At 38.9% G+C, this 21,380-nt stretch overlaps 1 protein-coding gene across 9 annotated transcripts in view; it reads right to left on the bottom strand.

The window, feature by feature from the left end:
* Positions 1-21,380, bottom strand: part of KIAA1549 (KIAA1549 ortholog) — a 142,659-nt gene that overhangs the window by 31,081 nt on the left and 90,198 nt on the right. For all 9 annotated transcript variants that reach the window (XR_012053578.1, XR_012053577.1, XR_012053579.1 and 6 more), the window contains exons 8-10: positions 19,684-19,829; positions 13,068-13,245; positions 10,749-10,933 (exon numbers count right to left, since the gene is read on the bottom strand). Coding sequence is in view for 6 of the 9 variants with exons in the window: in XM_030263234.4 (XP_030119094.4) it covers positions 10,749-10,933; positions 13,068-13,245; positions 19,684-19,829 (509 nt within the window). In the remaining 3 variants the exon portion in view is untranslated. The remainder of the gene's footprint in view (positions 1-10,748; positions 10,934-13,067; positions 13,246-19,683; positions 19,830-21,380) is intronic.

Below are 21,380 nucleotides of genomic sequence, written 5' to 3'. Positions count from 1 at the left end.
GAGCTTCTTCATGACAATTTTTAAAATTCAGACAGAGCATTTAATTTTCTCTTAGCCTTGTTCTTTGGAAAACAAACTCTTCTTCTCATCTTAAAAAATAGTTTCAGTATGAAACTGATACTTGAAAGGAAATGGGCTGAATGCTTCAAGTCTTGCAGAGTTCTGTAAGGCTAAACATTTCTAGATATCTCTTGCTAAAAAAACTTAAGTTGGCAGTACCAGTTCCAACCAATACAAACACTGTGTGCACGTGTGTATGTGTCTGTGCATATGACTGAAAAAACACGATAGAACAATGTGACCATAAATATACAACTAGATACATGGCTGAATACAAAAAGATAGTCCTCAAAATATTATAAATTCACTTATTAATGATAATATTATTTGAAAAACAGAAATAGGATTACTACTGTAAAAATAACATTGACATAAGCCTGTTTTGTTTTCTTAAAAACACAATCTATGCTTCTCATACCTCTCCTTGTAAAAGACAACAACATTATGACTTTTAACTGAGAGATGATAGCAGCCAAAATCCACATTTTCAATGAGAAGTGTCTGAAGGACACTGAGCCACAACTCTACTTTGTTCAAGACCAGACAGTCAGATCACTGACTCAGTGAAATGAATGGTGTTACTCTGGCTGAAGATGTTTCCAACATTTTCTTAAAAATTTCTGTGTGTCACCTGCTGAGCTCTTTCTTTTCTTTAGATCAAGTTATGGAACAGGTTGCATCACCTCTGCCCATCTTGGGACTGGCAGTCAGGATACCATGTGTGGGTCAGTCATCTACTACTCATATAATAATCACCACCAAGAAAAGAACGTAGTATCTGTTTTAGAACAATTTTAAAGTTATGCTCATATTGTTATTTGTTCAGGTTCTGAAAATGAGAATCTTTTCACCAGCCTCAGATGCCTTTACCCAGGACTGCACAAAAGCAGTCTTGGCAAAGATTTCTTGATTTAAATGGAAGCTGTTAGAGGTTTTCATTTATCTTTAATATACTTGTGAAAAGGAAAGATATACTACTCTGAAGCTTACCACCAAAATGAACATGTCTAAATTACTGCAATCATAAGAAATTACATTATTATACAAATGCAGAACATGCCAAAATTTTAGCGAAAGATGATTTCATATTGCTAAGTCAAGAGAGTTTTTAATTCTATTGTTACATACTGAATGAAATAATAAACAAACCCCAAACCAGTATCTGAAGGTCAATTCACAGAAAAATCAAATAATTTCTGCAGAAGCCAACAAAATCTGTGCACCTCGGTCAATTCTTATTGCATAAAAGCAGATAATAGTTTCAGTGTTGTTCAAGCCACTGAAATACAAAATGGTTGCCAATATATTGTTTTTTTGGATGCAGAGACACACCAGGAATGTCAACAACCTGTCTTCTCAAGAAAGTAAATGCTGCTAACACTTCAGTGAGTAATTTCAGCAGAAAGCAGAAGAAATATACTTAACTCAGTATTCTCCCTGTAGTTCCTACAAGCAGCATTTGAATTTGGACATAATACGAAGAATAATGTATTAAGCCCATTTTCTACTGATTTTATACCATGGTCTTGCCTTGTTCCTTGTAGAGCCAGCTGAATTGAGCAGAGCTGTTCACATACATTCTAAGGAAACAGGGGAGCTAAGCATGTGCTTTAGGGCCAGTGCATAACCTGTAAACAGGACAAGAATCCCTATAAAAAAGTCCTGCTGACTTATGACCTTACTGTCATGCTAGCATGCAGAATGTTACTGCATAAAGAAACTTCTTAGAAAAAAAAAATTCTACAAACTTAAACACAGCAAGACAATGAGACACACTGTTCTTAAAATTAATCTGGGTTGAAGATGTATGTCAGTGTGATTTAGGACAGCTTGAAGCTACTACACATTGCCAACTGACTTCACACCTGACATTCACACCACCAAACTCTTGTCCATATCCCCAGGGCACCATAACATGGGTTGGTGTGAATTCCCTGCATCACTCTCATGACGCATCAAAAAGGATAATAATTTGTAGTTGCTTTTGTGCTTGGTAGAGTCCTCTTCATTTTAACTCTTTTTTTACTATGTGTCTACTATCCCATCCTGGAAGTCATCTACATCATCTTCCCACACGGATCATTCATCCATATGGTTTGCAGTTACTGTTTGACAAGATGTTCAAAACACCTACCAGTCTACCAATAAATAAGAATTTAGAAGTACTGAGGCATGTTCACCTTTCAGAGTATTATTTTCTTATTCAGCTGATTTTTCTATTATCATTCCTACTTATCTTTCTACATAAGTACAACCTCTGTATTTTTGTTTGCAGTGCTCTCCTTTGACATAAATCCCTTTGGGATGATAGTCAGGGACTGCCTGTAAAGTTATAATGCATACAATTTATACATCTGATTCAGTAACAATAATGCATATCTGATTTAAGACACAAACCCCCCGTCATTAATGAAAAAACCATATTAGAAGATCTCATAGAAGGAGAGTTATGACTCCTTCAGAATAGCCACCTTCAAAATACTGAAAAAATTACATCCCTTGAGGTCCACATGTATCCCTTGAGGTGTTTTTGTGCCATTGTGACTCTTTTCTGACATGAGATATGATGCAATGCATTTGTACCATAAGCCAAACTTCTTTAAAACAAAACCCCAACACTAAGCATCACTCAGAAATGTGCAGAGGGCTTCCTTCACTTTTGCTGGTTTAGAAAATATGTTTAGGGACGAAAAAAAAAAGAAGTCTCTAATTTAAATACCTTAACTTGGTAACACTGTATGTAAACTGAAGTGCACGTGCAATGAATGATATTTCCCTGTATTTATTACATCTTGGGATGCCACCATCCTCCCTCTACAGTGGTGTGACAGCCTGTGCCCTCTGTAGCAAATCTCAAACCAGAAGTAGGATTTTGAGACCTGTGGGCCAAAAAAGAAGCTGTAGGGACAAAATGCCATCCATTTTCTTATCTTGGATCAAGTATCTCTATACAAATTACATTTCCCATTTGTCATCACAACAGCACTTTGGTCAACTATTGCCATTTCTGGGAATAGGTAAAGCAGTTGAGCAAACCTGTCCTTGGGGAAAAGAAATATGCTTAGAGTTGCTTGGGTTTCTCCCATCAAGTTGGGAAAAAGTAGCACACTGTATAGGGCAGCACTGGCACAGAAAATCAGGACAAGCTGGGGTACAGACTCTGGTCCTCCTTCCCTCCACTGCAAAGTCACAATTGTGTTACTGCTTACCACCAAACAAATAGTAAGGAAAGCAGGAATCCCACAGAAAATACCACCTCAGGAATTTTGCTTCTGGAGTGGGATTAAAAACAAATAAAGAAAACCCCAAACTTACAAAACTTTATAAAGCCTGAGATTCTCAAGACACCAGTCCTGACATATTTTCTTAAGACAGATTCTTCTTGTGGATTTTCATCATCCCTCTTCTTCTCCATTGTGCATTTCTTCTTGCCACACTAATATTACCATGACAGCTCAGTAAATTTCGCAAAATACAAGAGGGATCATGTTGTTGAAAGCCCATAACTCTGAGTACATATATGCCCACAGGCTGCTGAGATAACTGCTGTAACAGGCAGAATTTTGTTCCTGAATCACACAGTTTTAGCTTTCCTTCTCAGATAGAAATGCCTCTGGGTGGATACTATCTTAATCATAGTTTGTGAGGTTCCTCTGCACACTGGTTGGATGAAGTGTCAGGAGTAAGTTACAAAAAGTACAAGAAGATTGGCAACTTTATACAGTAGACAGGTATTTTTCATCCCTAAGTTACGTTAAGCAATTACTCCTCTAAGTCCACGTACATAACTCCAACAGCCACTGCAGCCTCTAAGAGAGATACCACAACACATAAAAAAATTAAAAATTAAGGGAACTCTTTTCTAAACTTGTGAAGCAAACAAATACATTCTAACATGGCTCTCACCATCTGCACAGAGCATGTAGACAACACAGTCCAAAGACAGAGCATAGGTCAGTAATTTCCATTTGTTTTTACATGCTGGTATTTTGTTGGGTTCAATGATTCACATATTTATATACTTAAGAGGAGTTTAATGGGCACAGAAAGTACATTCCAATATACTGCAGAAATATTCTTACTGAAATGAAACTGCAAGTTTCAAACACACATGTGTAGCACATTAAAACCCTAGGCAACAGTGATTTAATGTTGGTGAATTTCCATGCTCCCTAAACAGCTAAATTTGACAGCAGACTCTCTAACGCCTTTTGTTAGGAGAGAAAAATTTATTTCCCCAGTATTAATCTCATCTCAGAGGTTTCTTATTCTTAGGATGACAAAACATTTACCTGTATCTTGAAAACAGATTCTTTTTGTTTTAACTCCTTTTGAAAAGTAACCACTATATAAACATGACTATATATCCACTGATCACCTACATTTGAATGGCATATTCAATTCTACTCTTCCCCCTCTCAAAATGAACGAACAGAATTAGAAAATGTTCACCTTATTCAAAGGTTCAAATGCCAGTTCAAAAGAAGGGATTAGAAAACTGAGGCTCCTCTGATTGGGAAAAGAGATGACAGAGATAGCAATATGACAGAGGTCTATAAAATCAGGATTGGCAAAGATGAAGTGCCTAGGTATCAGCTGTTCCCTGTCCCCTCCAACACAAAGACTAAGGGCCACCACAGAAAACTTAGAAGTAGCAGGACAAAAGCATTGTGAAACACGATGTGGTTCTTCAGGTAGCATGCTGTGGAAATCCCTGCCAGCAGCTGAGATGAGTTCCGAAGGACCAAACAAGTTCATAGAAAAGAAGTATGTTAAGGGTTGCTAAATATCATCACTTCTAGAAACAAATAACTGGAGGCTGAAGAGTTACTCAAGGCAAAGCAATCCATATACTCACCCTGTCCTTCTCCCCTTCTCTAGGCTTTTCCTTGTGGTATCTGGGCTAGCTGGCCTTTTGGAATGATCTCAAGACAGATAAATGTTTCTGAGAAAGTAGATGGAGACATTTTACTTTTTATACCTATTTGTATAAGCAGTGTATCTAAGCGCAGTATTTTATTTCTACAATTTGTGAACAGTTAACCCTCATTACAGAAGAAGAGTGACTACAAAAGAGCTCTTTCAGAGGAATTGCCATCAGAGAAGTGTATTGTTGAGAAGTAATTAACATGTTGAATACTCTATCCCTCGTTGGAATCCAGCTATTAACTCTGAAGGAGATCCTGTAAGCCATCCCCAGGAAGACAACAGTTTGGATAGTTAGTCATGGTAGCTATTAGAAATGAATGGTATTTGTTATGCAAACATGAATCTCTTGCATAAACTCATGTCAGTTTTCAAGTAGTTTTTATAAGACTGGTGTCAGCTGCCTTTCTTAACACGTCTCTTTTGACTGAATTTTTCAGCTATGCAGAACTGTTGCCTCGACATTAGACAGACGAACAAAAGGATTACAGGATGTCAAAACATCACAAGAATTCTGTGCATCAGGAGCAAAGCCTAGTATTTAGCCTCCAGCAAAGCTGGCCTCTGATCTTGGGAACATCCAAGAGACAGTCTAGAGACTATACAATAATAAGCAAAATTCTCAATTCAGAGGTGTAAAGTCACACCTGACACATGACATTTGGATATCAGATATTCCTGCTTAGGGGGGAAAATAAAAGTGCCTCTCAGACATCTTGCAGCAGGCATGACTCATTACCTGTGACCGTGAGCAGATTAGAGCAGACATGCAAGGGCTGCTGACAGTCCCCAGGTGATGCTAACACTTCAGCTGAGCTGTGCTGGCACAGCCCTCCAGCACTGGCATTACCTGTGCTGCAGCTCCAGGAGAAGGTGCAGGACTTTGTCCAAGGCTTTGCCACCTGTGGCATGTGTAAACACACACAGGAGGGACACTGAACCAGAAGGACATACTCAGTCTCTAGGAAGCACAGTGGCATGCAGAAGGCTCCAGAGAGGAGTGAGATCTGACAGGAGAAGCAGGCATTCTTCCCCATGGGTTTTAGGATGTGTCCTTGGATACACAAGGAACTGAGCAAGCCACTCAAAGCTATCACTGCAAAAGCAATGACTTCAGCACACCCAGCATATACAGGAGAACATCCAAGACATTCTAAATAAACTGCCAATTAGCTTGGCCAGTTCTTGCCATTAGGGCAGGGAGCCTTTCCCTGAAAAATTGTCTATAGCCAAAATTACCTCTGAAAAGTCCTAGGAAGGGATGTGACACTTTTCTTCACTATGCTTGTAACACAGAAAGGAATGTGAAACTCCTAGAGAACTACGTTCCATTTTAATATATGGATGTCTACAGAGAAAGAAATAATACTGTTGACTCTGCTTCCATTGTGGATAACAGGTAAAATGGGTTTTTTTATCTCTCCAGGGAAGGGGAAAGGAATGGTTTTGCACAAAAACATCAGGGGCCCAGTACAGGTACTGCGCAAAATGATGGTTTGGGCATTCAAGAAATTTGTTCAGATTTTCATGAAGAAAAATAACCAATGGCAAAAGTTCAGTTGGCCACAAAAGGCACAGCTTCTTTGAACGGAAAAAAAAACTTGGAACAAGCAAAAGGTTGGGACAATGTTATGGTGGATATAGGCAATGGCAAGAGAGAAAATCTTGTTATTTAAAAATACCACTTTTGCATCTTTTTATTTCATAAGGCACAGACATGTTAATCCAGTGCAACAACCCAGGTCACATCAAGGTGAATTTCCAGTAGGATGCTATGGCTTACAGAACAAGTCATGAATATTTGATGTGCCCTTTAAATATCTTAGTATCATCTCTTCAAAAGAATTACCCTTGTACAGACCAATGAATCATGCATAGATTCACTGCTCTCCCCTGTTTCCTTAATTCTCAGTTTAAAAAGCATAAAAATAACTTTGATCTAAGCATCTTTTCCCATTTAATCTCCTCAATGGAAAAGGAAACCTAACATTTTACAGGTGTTATTAATCCTGTTTTGACGCAAAGGGATAGATTAGCAAATCACAATCTCTTCAAGATCCTTTATTTTTCCTTACTTTATGATGCAACGTGGTTTTGCTAGCATCAGTTCCCACAAAATTTTTCCTTCCCATGTATTTATGTTTATATTCACTGAGGCAGCAGATAAAAAAAAAAATCCCTTAATAATAAGCTCTCTCAATACCCTTTGCAGGAAGAGCCTTTTAAAGCAGGATCCTTGTGCCATCCTGTCTGCAAGACAGCGATCCTGTCATGAAGCTGGAAGGCCAGATGGAAAGAACACAAACTGGTGGAATGGTACATCCACCAGTGCAGAACACACTTTGCAGTACACAGCCCACCTTGCCTGTGTCATTATCTCAAAACAAACATTATCTTTGCTATTATCTATACTACCTTGGAGAATGACCTGGCCTTCAGGGTGAGGCCAAGCAGCACATCTGGACTCAAGCCCAGCTTCAAGGCTGCTGTGGCACATCAGTATTCATGCAATCCTGGGTACTTCTGTGCACTTGTCACCACTGGATCTGGGTGTTTTTCAACACAGCCATGTCCACTCTAGTGGGAAATCTGCTATTACTGACCATCACCAGTGAGGAACTGTGACCCAACTCTTCTAAAGGGGTGTCCACAGAGCATTTAAGGGACCAAAGCCAGTTAGCTGTGCTGGCATGATATGCTGGCAGTATGAATGAATTGCTATGTAGAACAACTACTTTGTGACCCTCACCCACCTCGCCAAGGTGTACCCAAGCAGCCAAACCTCATACACCCAAAAGTCATGTAGGGTCTAACTGCCAGCAGATAATAGCACTGGGTTCCTTCATCAGAAGACAGACTGTAAGGTTATGAAGCTTATGACTTACTTTTAATGGTGACCATAGGAACACAGAAATCACACCTACTCTGTAAAACGTAAACCTTTACACATTAAAGATTAAAAATAAAAACTTGTATTGCCAGAGTGAATACCAAAATACTTTAGGAAAATTCAGGCGTTTCAACGCAGAATGAAACAAATGAAAGCAGAGAAGAAAGGAAGCATATGACTGACACATGGGGCTATAGAATCCAGATTTTTAGGGTCTAAGAATCTTCCTGAAAAGGATAATGCAAGCTGTAAGGATATTCTAACTAAGAATAAAAAGCTCCTGCACAACCTGTGGCTTACTTATGCAACCTGCATTCAGAGTACATTTACAGACTTGTCTCTCTCGACGTTCCAAGGAACCAGCCTTTTAGTCTTGTCTCTGCAGCACTAAACATACAGGCTTTTCCCCCTCACTCCCAAGCCCATTCCAGGCTTTTTAAGTCACAGATAACATAATTTTCTATCAGCTGCTACTGTAAATTCTAACAGATAATTTCGCTGCCCACTGAACTGCTATGTTCAAGTGGCTAATTGAAGACTGGTGATACCCCTGGAGATCTACCAGTGCACTAGGATATCCAGTAACAGCTGAACAAGAAACAGGTGTCTCAATTTCTTATCTTCCAATCAACACACATTTTCAAGCACAAAACACATTACAGACTTGTCACAAGGTTGAAAAGTATTGTCTTCTATTTACAATATGGATATGCCATACATATGCTAATGAAAAGCCCTATATTTACATGAATTTTTTGTTAAATATTAATGGAAGTGAGAAGAGCTAGCACACTATAAATGCATCTTTACATTTTTTACACATGAAATATAGATTCCAAGAGAAACTCAGAACTTTAACCTAAATATCTTTATATTTACAAATGTAGTGCATGCTTTCACCTTCCTTCAGTACCAAGGTCAAGCTCTAAAAACAGAGAATGTAAATAATTGTGGCTGTGGTGAGGAAGAGGAAGCCAAGTCCATTTTTATGGTGTTTATTTACAGACATAAATCCCTGACCACTGATGATGACACTCCTTCGATCACTTTGCATTTACTCTAATAAAAAGTATAAAATACATAGAAAATTTTAGAGAGCAGGATCAGACCAAATGTCTCTAATAATCTGTATGCTGTTTTGACTGTCTAGGGGTCTTTGGTGGTGGTTAAATATGCCCTATTCCAACCCAGAATTCCAACCCACTGTTTGAAGATATGAAATCCCAATGACAGCCTGATGGTAAGGAAGCCAGAGTACTACTTTTATTCTGGGGAAGGGAGGAAATGGTCTGCAAAGTAGGCTCTTATAGTTGCTTGATGTGCAAAGTAATAAAAATTTAAGACCCTTTTTATTGCTTTACCTCCAGTGGCACAAGGATTGAACTAGATGTCCTTAGTGGTTCTTTCTAGTTTGCTTACAGCAACTTCCCTAAAAAAGGCAAAGTGACAGGTTCCCTAGGCAATCCAAAATGAGATCTGCATATAAACAAGTTTGAGGCTTCTGACTCATGAATGATTAAGATGAAGAATACTGTGGAAGCAGTGGGGAAAAGCAACTGAGCCATTTTCTTAAAAGGAAGTAATTACATGAAAGATGTTTCTGGCCTTACAGCCGATACAACCCAACTGCTTCCTTACCAAAAATGCTTGTGATAGCAGAGAGGAACTGAAAATGCGATCAAACAGCGTAGCGAGGGTAGCAGTCCTCTCTTGTATGACCCTTCTCAAATTAGTCAAAACTACTGTGGGGAACTTCCTCAGTCAAAAACGTGTGTTCCATATTACCACAGCAGAGGTGAAACCAGGTACCAGGGGGTGGTGTTCATCAAAAGGCATCACTTGTTGCCAGCCTGGATTCCGACACACAGTTCGCAGTTGCAAGACAAGTGGAAGTTGCTATTGATTTGTTCTGACTGCTTTGGAAGTGCAAGTGCTTTCTGTTTCTCTCCTCTTTCACATCATTAATTATCTTGAAAAGAGAGCCTGGTGTACAGACAAGGCTTGTTATGGAGAAAACTGTGACTGAACATGAGGTCACAGAGGAGAACATGACTGCAATACCACAGGATTAGCACAGGTAGATCATTTTGCCTTTATTAATGCCTCTGAAGGTATAGTCAGTAACAAGCATTTCTGACACACATAGGTTCTCTCTGGCTGTAAAAAGAAAGTAACCTTTCAGGCATTTTATAATTCTTTTTACTAAATACATCCTTTGTGAAAAACCTGGACCACAAATTTTTTGATTTACACTCTTGGGCAAGAAAAAGACAAGAGTAGTGAATTTCTCACTATCCTAACCAACACTGGCCAACAAGCTCACTTATGCAGGCACACACAGATCCACTAATTAATGTCCTAGTACTGCAACAGGTTCTCAAAACTGCAACAAAAAAGGCCTTGGTAGAACATGGGGCAGCCAGGACAGGATCTAGCAATTCTAATTCCAGTATGAGGTATGATGGGTGGTGCACTTTAGCTGTCAGATTTGGTTAGCAGAAAATCACCAAAGAAAAATTCAGCCTTCTGGGGAAAACAAGGTCAGTGATTCAAGACTCTTCTTATTCAGTCCCAGCCACAGCCTTGAAATGAAGTGATAAAGAAAGGTTCCTTTCAGCCTCAGTGCCCACATTTCAGAAGGATGGATCTATCTAATGCAGTATCAAATACCCAAGAGAATAAATAAAACATTATGGGATTCTTGACTTCAACTATCTTTAGATTGCTTCCCTTTTTTTTTCCCCCTCTAAACTGGAATGCTCTGAAACTGTGTTTACACATGCTAGTTAAGGATGCCAGGTGTTCCCCAGAGTCTCACATTTGTTTGTTCTCAGAATACTCCAGCTTCTCTCAGCACAGTTTCCCCTTTTACCTTCTGTCGCTGCTGAATGTTGCTCACTGTGTCTGGCTGAAACTCCAGCTTGTCTGTTCTGCACAGTTTCCAGTATAAAATAATAACAATCAGGAGCACCACGGCAACCGGGACGGCCACCCCAACGATAATCCAGAGGTTGCTGTTCTGAGTCTCTGAAGTGGGCTCCTTCAGCTTCTCCACAGCTGTAAAGTTAAAAGGAATACAGTAATATTATGTGGTTATGTTTCAAACTGAGGACACTTCAAGGTTATGTATTTTTATGTTCTTGTAAATGCTAGTTAAGGAATTTATCAGAAACCAGCTGCACATCACAGGAAATGTCATACCACTGTAAGTTAAGGTATGTCATGCTCAGGAAGCATATGGGGCAGGAGATCAATTGTCTTGGGCCACCTTCTGAAGAGCTGTACTTAAAATACTAATGAAAATGGCATTTCTGCCACATCATCCTGTAAGTCAAAACTAAGCTGACACAGTGAAATGGGTCTAAAAAAATTACTCAATCACCAGCAAAGGTAAGATAGACTTTCCAACATTGCTGCCTGTTTATTGCTTTAGGCGGTATTACCAGCTGCCTCTTCTCTTTAACATTTTGTTATCAAAACAAATTTCAACCTCCTCCACAAGGTGTATAGTTCTGCATTGGTGATTGCTTTTTTTTCTTCTCTCTGTTTCATTGTCAGTGTGTGAGATGCTTCAGCCCCAAGCAGAAAACAAAACTGCTGGAAAGTGTAATCAAGCAAATCATTCTTGTAAAAGGTAAACTGAAATAAATGACAGAACTTTTATTTGCTAATTTTGCAAAGTGGTTAATTATGAGACTAAAAGCCATAGCAATAACACGTTTCTAGTCAAAATGATGCAATTTCTAAAAATGGTGTTTTCAAGCTAAAAAGAGTATTTCTATTTTCTCTATATATTATTAGTAGCCATTCCAATGATGAGCCTAGAAATTAAAGGCACATAGAATTCTTACATTTTATACACCTAACAGCTCATTTCTGGCATTATGTTTTCTGTTATAAAAATAATCTTTTTTGGTCTAGTTTCTTCTAATAAGGAGCATTTAAAGGTTTTTATGACTTTGTGACTCTTAGAAGAACTTTCTAATGACAGGTCAAAGATAACAAGTTTCAACATGAACTATAAGCTATGAACACTTTATGAAGTTTGTTCAACAGTTATCATTTTTGTAAAGAGAATTTGTTGTTGCAGCTTTTTTCGTTTCCATCTAACGAGCATGACAGTCCATTAATGGATATTAAATACATGTATATGAGCTACTGACCTGTCTGCACACAACTGTTTTAATGAGGGACACAATTCAGAGACACATACAGATGGTACAATTTTTACTATTTTCTTTCTTTTCTTTCTGCAGAGAATTTTAAATCTCAGACACATGCTTGCTCTGCTGGAAAAATACCCTGTAGTACCATGTAACTCATGCCTTCATATTGCACAGAAATGAGAAAAGGTAATTAAACATTCATACCAATGAGGTATTTTGCAGCTCATACTTGTCTGTTCCTAAGATACCTTTAAGTTTCTTTCCTAATTGTAACACGAAATTCTGAGTAGGTATTCTGTCTTGCTACTAACTGAAAATTATTTATATACCAAGCCTCCTGAATGAAGTAATTATATGAGTTTACATGACCAATCCTATTTATCCTGATATATATCTAGTAAAAAAAAAAATCACATTACTTTTACATTATATTCTTTAAAAGATCACATTACTTATATATTGCTGATGGACAAACAAATAAAACCCAGGTCAATCGTATTCCATGGAAGAAATAAATGCCCCAACTACCCTTAGCGTACAGAAAAAGTAATTCAGACAAAAAAGCAGTGACTGGTATTAAACTACACTGCCATTACTCAGCTAAAGGAAACACCCATTTCATACTCACACCCTCCGATCTCCCAACTGTGGGTTTTGGTTTGTACAAGCTCCTGGACAAGACAAGCTGTAAACAGATATTGTCCTAGCAGGATGACATGAAAATGGCAGGAAGGTCTTTAGTCAGCACTGTACTTTTCCAGCACAAGCACAAAGTGAATGCAGTGAGGCTGGACTTAAGGACTTTGCTGCAACCCTTAGTTCAGCAGGGTCTCCGAGAGGCAAGACAACACTGCACAGCTCACTGCAAGGCTGCTAAAACTGATTTCCTCAGGAGTGTCAAAGCTGCAGCAGCCCAAGAACAAAACACTGCAACAGTGGGCCCCGTGCAGTGCCATAACCTGCACAGATAAAGCCACCCTTCCCGTTTGCCCCTGTTGGCAGTGGTGTGGGTGGCCAGGGCTTACGCTGCGCAACGCTGCCCTCGATGCGGTAGCCAAGGATGATTGCAGCCCGCTGGATATCGACTCTGTTCATCAGGTCCGAGCACTTCAGAGCACTCAGTCTCTCCCCATCTTGGTCCTCCACAAAATAGATCAGCTCCACAGGGTTATCAACACCAACTAAGCGTGACACATTCACAATCTGAAAAGAAGTTGCAAAGCTTTTATATTTTAAGTTGTATTTATTTGGAGCTCCCACGCATTTTGTCTTAAGAGTTCATACTCTCCCCTGCTGTAATTGAAAGGAAAATTTCAAGGGAAGTGATTATTTATAAAATACATTTTTATGGCAAACCTTTCCTCCCCCCCCCCCCCCCCCCCCCGCCCCCAACTTGTATCATAGCAATGTACACATCTGGTAAGTAAGAGAACTGCTTTCACTCTAAAGATGCCAACACTGTGCCACTCTGGAAGCCTCTACTGCCTTCAGCAATGGTTGGTTAGAAGAAGTGTGACTACACTTTCCCCTTCTCTAAATACCTACTCTAACTTTGATTTGTTATTCATAACACACACACACCTCTTTGCTCCAGTTTTTCTAAATGTTAAGCAGCTACACAGGTGAATATTCTGTTAGCATAAAATAAAACTGCTCTGTTTCAACTTAAGCACTTGCACAGTCACCTTCATACTTCACACAGCTCCCCTTGGCATCCAGCTTTCTTCAGGAAGGAATGCATTTGATGCTGTGGGAAGGAATTCTTGCTACCTACATCTAAAGACATTAATAATCAAAAGAATGCATGCTATGAGGAAGCCCTGTAGATACACTCTAACCATTAAACATCTACATTGCATATGAGAACCACAGAACTTTGAATTCCTGTAAAATTACATCTTTTTATATAACAACTCTCCTCTGTTTAGCCATTTACCATGTAATGGTGAGCTCAAACTAGAATTAGGACAATAAACAGTAGGAGGTATTCTGTCGTGATTTTTGTTTTAGAGTTCGAAGGGCTCTGGAAGGAACTGACATAAATAGACTGACATATTTTGCTTCCTTCAAAATTATCCTTCTGCTATAAAGTACATATTTAATAAATTATATTCTCAGAAACTGCCCATAGGCCTGAGGTAAAGCAAACACACAAATGTTTGCATGTGAGGCTTACAAAAGCAAATCTTTGTATTGTTTTCTTTCCTAGCTTCCAACTAAGCAAATTATGCTGAAGGAAAGAAGTACAATTTCTAGATCAACAGGAATGATGTTCTGGTTTGGGGGAACAGCAACTCAACGTGTCCTAAAAAAGCAATTCACAGGAATGGTAACAGCAAGATGTCTATGTATATTAAAAAAAAAAAAAGAGCAGAATGAAACAAGGGAAAGCACAATTGTCATAAAAATTTTCTAGGACAAATCAAGTGAAAGCAAAAAGTAATGTTCAGTGTCAGTCATATCTGATGCAAGAAAAAGATTATCTACAAATAGAGCGGAAAAATGTGCAGATCTCTGAAACACAGCAAGAGCTGCTAACAGGACCCATTAAATGATGCTGCTGCTCTCCTGAATGCCATTTCCTCTTCCTACCAGCTAAGGGAAAACAGATCCCTGACTGAAGGTAACAAAACAGCATCAATAAATGAGGCTTCAACACACATATTTGGCAGGTGTAAACTTAAATCTGGCTTCATTGACCTCAAATATACAGTTAGTCAAAAAATGCCCACAGCTTTATATTATATTACATCTGCTTCAGGTGGGTTGCCACAGTCTGGTCTTAGTGCACAGAGCAGCAGAGTGTACAGACTGGTATCTGCTCCCAGCACAGATGAAACCTTCCCAAACAGCACCTAACTCACATGGAGGGTGAGGGAGTTGAAAGGCCATGTGGGACTGAAAATCAATGGGTTCGTGGTTTTAATTTTATGAAGCCACTCTGTGCATAGCCAGAGAATCAGTGAAAATTAGAAAATTTTTAAACTGAGCTGTCATATATTTTAAAGTCAGTGAAGAATCCAAGAAGTATAATTACATGTGTTACACACATCAGGTCATGGTCCCAAGCTGCCTGAATGGGTTAACAAAGGAACTTCTCCACAGCTGCCTTTAGAAAAGGCAGAGGGTAAGAAGGACAGGATTTCAATGCAAGTTGTCACAACTGGAACTGTACAAATGTTAACACAGAATTAAAAACAACAGCATATGGCTCCCCCTGTGCTGAGGAACAGGGATGAGTGAGCAGTGAGAGTGGAGACAGGAAGAAGTAGCTGGAGGTATTTCAGCACAGTACAGAGAACATGGGAACAAGCACAAAGAAGTTCAGTGGAGGCACAGGCTAGTGCTGATGAACTATTTTAAGCTAAATTTTATTTTCTGAATGCACAATATTTTATGACTGCTCACACCATACATTGCAGACAAAATTTCAAAACCATGGGGAGATGGTTATGGATTTCTATTCCGGGAAAGAGAAATGACTGATGACTAGCAGGATCATCAGTCTGGATGCAAATACAAGTCTGGAAGCAAATACTAGTCTGAAAGCAAATACTAGACAATTAGACTTGCACATAAACACAGTACCTGTGACAATAGCAATACCTCAGTTTTCATCTCTATCACACCAATTCACTAAATTTTACTTATTTATTTTTGTAACCAGCCTCCGAGTTGGCTGAAACACAGGAAATGGCCTACTGGGTCTGAACTGCTTTAAAACTGGTCATGGAATTGAGGTGCACAGTCACTGTGCCTGTTTATTATAGAGTTTCTGTATATTAAGTTCTGTGACACATGGTTCCAAATTATACTTTTTGTGCAGCTTCAGAATGATTTAGTCTCTGTCCTTGTGAATGATAAGAATGCAAGCAGAGACAAATACTATTTGCCAGGCATCCAGCAAAGCAGCCCAAATATAAGGAAGCATTTAAGCATTTTATATTTACACTTTGGCAGTGACGGATGACATAGGGAGGGAAGAGATAGAAGAATTTTAAATTCAGGAGGCAGAAAGTCATGTGGGGGAAGAAAAAAGAAGAAGAAAATACTAATTCAACTCCTGTGTACATAAATGATACCATCTTTGTTGATACTAGATGGGCATTTAACCTCCACAGAGGAAAAGCTTAACTGTGTTCAGGTGTCAGTAAATTTAATTTAAAAAGTGTTTTCAAGTGAATATCATAGGTCAGTGAACAGAGTTGCCTTGGTAACAAAATCTAGTTGGCAATTTCAAGTACAGAAATACAAATGGTGGGGAAGCTTCCAAGGCATTCTCAGAGTCCTGGCCAGCCAGTGGGATGTCCTGGTCAGCAATCCCCACAGCAGCAAGGAAGCCCTGGGTGGACTGTTTCAGGGTCTGGAAGGCAAGAGCACTACCTAGAAACAAGCAGATCTGCACACACAATCTCCAATGCTCATGTAGGAGGATTATTTCCCTTTCCATCCTTCATCATACTGGGAAAAAAAAATCAAAAAATATCCTCTTTATGTCTTAGTAGGATTTTAGTGTCTGGGCAATTAATTCGAGGTATATTGTGGTCAGCAGACAAGAGGTATGAACAAGCTGTGAGCAACCTGACAAGAGGGGCCAGTTACTGCCTGGGACAGCTGCTGGAGGGGCCAAAAGCCTCAGAGAAAAAGATGAAGCTGCAGCAGTGCCCAAAGGCTTTATTTATAAACCTGAAAACTCACAGCAAGACAGGCTTTCCTCAGCCAGGAGAGACACAAAAGCTGTCAGCAGAAAAACACGACAACGAATTTTTGTCTTAATGAAAAGCTCAATTCAGTCATTACATCCTCCCATAAGCTGTTACTCCTCACACACATTGCAACTAAAATGCTATCTAACATGATCTTTAAATCAGAACACTCCTCTTTGTTTAATTTGCTATGATCAGTTTCTCACTTTCTATTAGGTTCAAAGGACCACACATGCTGAAATGAAGGAAAATTAGGTTTTTTTTATTAGCTGCTGGTGTATTTTCAACTACAATTAAGCCCTCTAATTCCTAAAAAATGTAATGAGAATTACTGCAGTAAACTATTGACAAAATATAGCACAGGTCTCTGCAGATGCAATTCAAGCCACAGTAAGCATGTGCCATCAAATCTGCAACAACAGAAGATGCACACTGGAAATATGTATGACATACTCTGTGAAACATTAATACAACGTCACACAAAAATCAGTGGAACTATCAGAAGTACAACAACCAGGTGTGAGGCTTCAGAGGGGTTTTTGTACATGATGGTTACAGGCTTTTTTCTCGTTTTATCATGGAGTGCCACCTGTTAAGAGCACAGACAGTCAAACAGCAGGGGAAAGCCTGATATTTGCGTACCCTCTAAAGCTCTTCTTCACCATTCCTAGGTTTAAAGCATGATTTTTAACATTCTTAGGTACTAACACATGCCTTTAGAAATGAAATCTAAACCTCAAAGAGTATCACTTCTATTTCCTGAGCACGTGAAAGGAAACTAATATGCCTGCAGTAACATTTACAAATAATTGCTTCACCTCTTGACCTGCAGTCCTGATTTTCCACAGAGCTTAGAAATGTCACATTTCAATATGCTATAAATATATTTCACCTCAGGAAAAACTCTGGTCTGTAGGGTCACAAGGCAAGTGAAATGTGAGTCTAGTCTTTGATGGATATATACACATGTTCTGTTAAAACTATGCAACACTTTTGGTGTTGGCAGCTTTTGTTCTTATTTTCACTTCATTGTGCTCTACTATCATAGCAGTCATTGATTTGTGTGCAAGAAATATATATGGGAAAATATATATGGGAAAAGCACAAGAAACATTTTTAGCTCCCCCAGAAGACACAAACACACTTCAAACACAGCTTATAAACTCAGCTAAGAGGAACAGAATTAACAGCAGTAAAAGGTTTATGGCAGATCCTATGGACAAGATCCTCAGCTAACAGGGGAACACCCTTGAAAGGAACTATTCTTCAGTCTGGAGCCCACTACCAGGTGCATCACTGAAGCTGCACACCACAGCCTCAGGCTGCCTCACCTGGCACACACCTGAACATCCTGCCAAGGCACTACCAAGGAGCTGTGGCACCTGCAGGTACCTGCTGTTCTCATCCAGGAAAGCAGGACAGCCAGCACACACACCTCGCTGCTCTTCAGCCTCCCTCCTTCCACATCTCCTTTGTTACAGCTCTAACCCTACCTGAAAGGGTGGGCTGGGAGTACCTGGAGAAGTCCTGCGATGGTGAGATCTGCTGACTGTAATGAACAGAATCCTCCTCTGCCCAAAGAGTGCAGTTGGCAGGCTCTCTGCACTAATTAAATGGCATAAATGAGCAGCACTGCTGTCTGGAACACAAGCTGCAGACCTCATCTTATGTCCCAGCACATAATACAAAGTCAAAAGAAAAGTGCTGTATTTTCACTTTCCAAAATACTACTCCTTATCTAAAAAGGATGTGCCCATGATTTTGTGCATGAAAAAATAAATTACCTGAGCTTTACTGTGCAAAGTCATAAAACCGTAATCTAAACATACACATTTTATAGGCTATGGTATCTTCACTAGCAACATAAGGAATATTTGTTTAATTTATATGCAAAGGGAGGACAAAGGCATAATGAACAAAGTGCAATAAGAGGTGCTGGGAATAGGAGATCTGAAGAAGACATCTATTTGCAGCAATTCAAAGCTGTATAGAAGAAAAATAAAATAAAATCTCTATTACTGAAACAGATGTTTCTGAGACAGGAAAGCAGAAGTAAGACTATCCCAGCATCTGGAAATTTAAGTAGTAGCAAAAACCATAGGATTAAATTAAATAAAGACAATAGGTTTGAAATGCAAAAAGGGCATCTGGGAGGTAAACCAACTGTCAATGAATTAGTTGGAAAAGGTAATTTTTAAGAAGATGAGCCATTAAAAAAGTGCATTGTCTTTCAGATTGTTGAACTGACTAGAAAGAACAGATCAGAATTTAAAACTTTAAATTAAATATCTACGACTTCTTGGACTTATGTGACTAAATCCACCTGTGACTCTGTAACTCTAAAGCAGCACTGGAATACAAACAACAAAATTGCTACGTGTGCAAAATTTGGCATGATTAATCATTTTTACCTGAAATCCAACCCTGTGACCAGGAGTATGTGACAAGCAAGAGGTTAAAGAGTAGCATGTACTACTCTACTGCTGCATCAAACCACACAGAATTCTACTTTGTATTTCTACACCGTTGCCAAAACAGAGAGGTGTGAAGTAGCTGTCCCAGGAGATAAACATTTTTCTGATGATCATCCCGTCTCCTTTTGCTAGGTGCCTCATGTAAACCAAACAAGATAGAACATTTCTAAAGTAAGATGGTGGTAAAACAATTTTCATCGTTGTTTCTAAGAAGCCATCAGAAATTTTTAGTAGGCACTTAATCAGTTATTTGCATTTGTTATGTTTAGCTTAAAACGTGGTGCTTGAAAGAAGAACCATATTTTAGGTGCAAAACATAAGTATCACCAACCAGCTAAAGGTGCTACATGCACCTTTATTCCCCAACTCAAAACCTAAACACTTTGTTAACACTCATGTTAACTTATTCAGTTGATTTATTATCCTATATTTTTCATCCTCTGATTTTGAGCTCTTAATACCTGCACAATGTTGCTGCCTGCAAAACTGGCTCGTCTCCAGATCCTGCCTCTGAGCAAAGCCTCGTTGAACAGGTGAGCAAGTTTCCGCTCCATCTCTGCCCGAAACACTTCCTCCTGAATTCGCTGGTCGACGACACCCAGGAGAACTGCATTGCACAGAAAGCAAGCCAAGAAAGCAAATTCATTAGTAAAACTTCTCAGTTTCTTCTCCACAACTTCAACTACAAGCTTTGAGTCACCCTGTGACAGCTCAGGGACAATTCGTGAGCAGCTGAATTTAAATGGGAATCCTTACCTGTTCAGCTGGAGGTTACTTGTTGGGAAAGGAAGACGTTTGGTGGGAAAAAGTCAAAATACATAATGTGGGGGGAAAAAAAATTCAGGCAGAGGATTTTTTTGGAACCTTAACCAGGCTAGACAGATCCAGGATAATAAGGAAACTATTTGGATTCTAAAAATGCATAAAATGATGAGTATTCAATGAATTTTTAAAAACTAGTAGAAGAGAAAACTTGGTTTAAATAATCTGTTTCTACTAATTGCAGTCAAAAGTGTTGAGTTCTGAAGTGATACAGAGTTGGAGATGGGGAGGACAAGGGTTCTGAGTCATGGAGAAAAAGTAGAACAGCAGCACATGAATGAAGCTGTGTATTCAAGTGCAACTTCACCTGATAAGATTAACAAATATGCCAATCACAATGCAAAAAAAATGGTTTGCAGCCCTGCTCACTTGGCAACCAGGTACTCTGGGTTACTGGGGCAGCTAACACTGAAGGAGGAATCACTGAAGGAAAATGAAAAAAAGGGTGGACTTTTACTAGCAAGATGGCATCCAGCTAGAGAAATGTGGAGTGAATGGAGCACTGACCCAACTAAACAATCCTCCAGGACAGCAACTCACTGCTGACTGCATCAAATAAATTAGTGAAGTTTGTTAGAAATGCATGTATTTTTTAAAAGCTACTTGTTCTGTGTTTCCACATTTATTTTAAGTGTAGTGCTTAATAAAAATCTGCCAGTTAGATAAAATCAATTAAATATAATTTTAATTTTTTTAATTTTTAAACCAAATCTAATATAGTCACTTTTTCAATTTGAAGCTTTCACTGCAGATGTCAGAAACAGGACACATTTACATGATTTCTCACTGAGATCAACCGTATCTGTCTTCTAAATTCAATCACAAACTAAGTATCTCAGAATTAAATAGCAAAATAGACAGTGACCTAGGGCTATTATATACACCAAGCAAAAAACTGTTCTTGCCTGTGTATTGGATTTCAGTATCAATAAATTATGCTTAATAGCAGGAATTGTATTCTATAACAGAGGGAGAACACTGTATATTCCAGCTTTTTATTACTATTGGGATACATGCACATATATCTGGGTAATTTGATATTAAAAAATCTTTACATGCATAGATTATCAGTTTCCCATGTCATGATTCATTACCCTTAAAATACAAAACACCGACTGAAAGCAATGACCCAGCCAAAGCCTACTAGCTCTTCCCAGAATCCTGCAAGAACTGAGACTACAAAAAATTTCTCTACAGAAAAAAAAGCTGCTGCAATTGGCTTTCAAAATCTTACAGCCAGGAAGTTTATCAAAACCCAAGGGAATGTGATTTCAGAGCTGGAAGAACCCTTTTTTTTACCGCAGGAGCTAAGGGAATTTTCAGCAGCTATGGACAA

Source organism: Taeniopygia guttata, chromosome 1A (genome assembly GCF_048771995.1).
Source record: "Taeniopygia guttata chromosome 1A, bTaeGut7.mat, whole genome shotgun sequence".
Taxonomy (NCBI): Eukaryota; Metazoa; Chordata; class Aves; order Passeriformes; family Estrildidae; genus Taeniopygia; species Taeniopygia guttata.
This window is presented reverse-complemented; position numbering and strand designations above follow the sequence as displayed.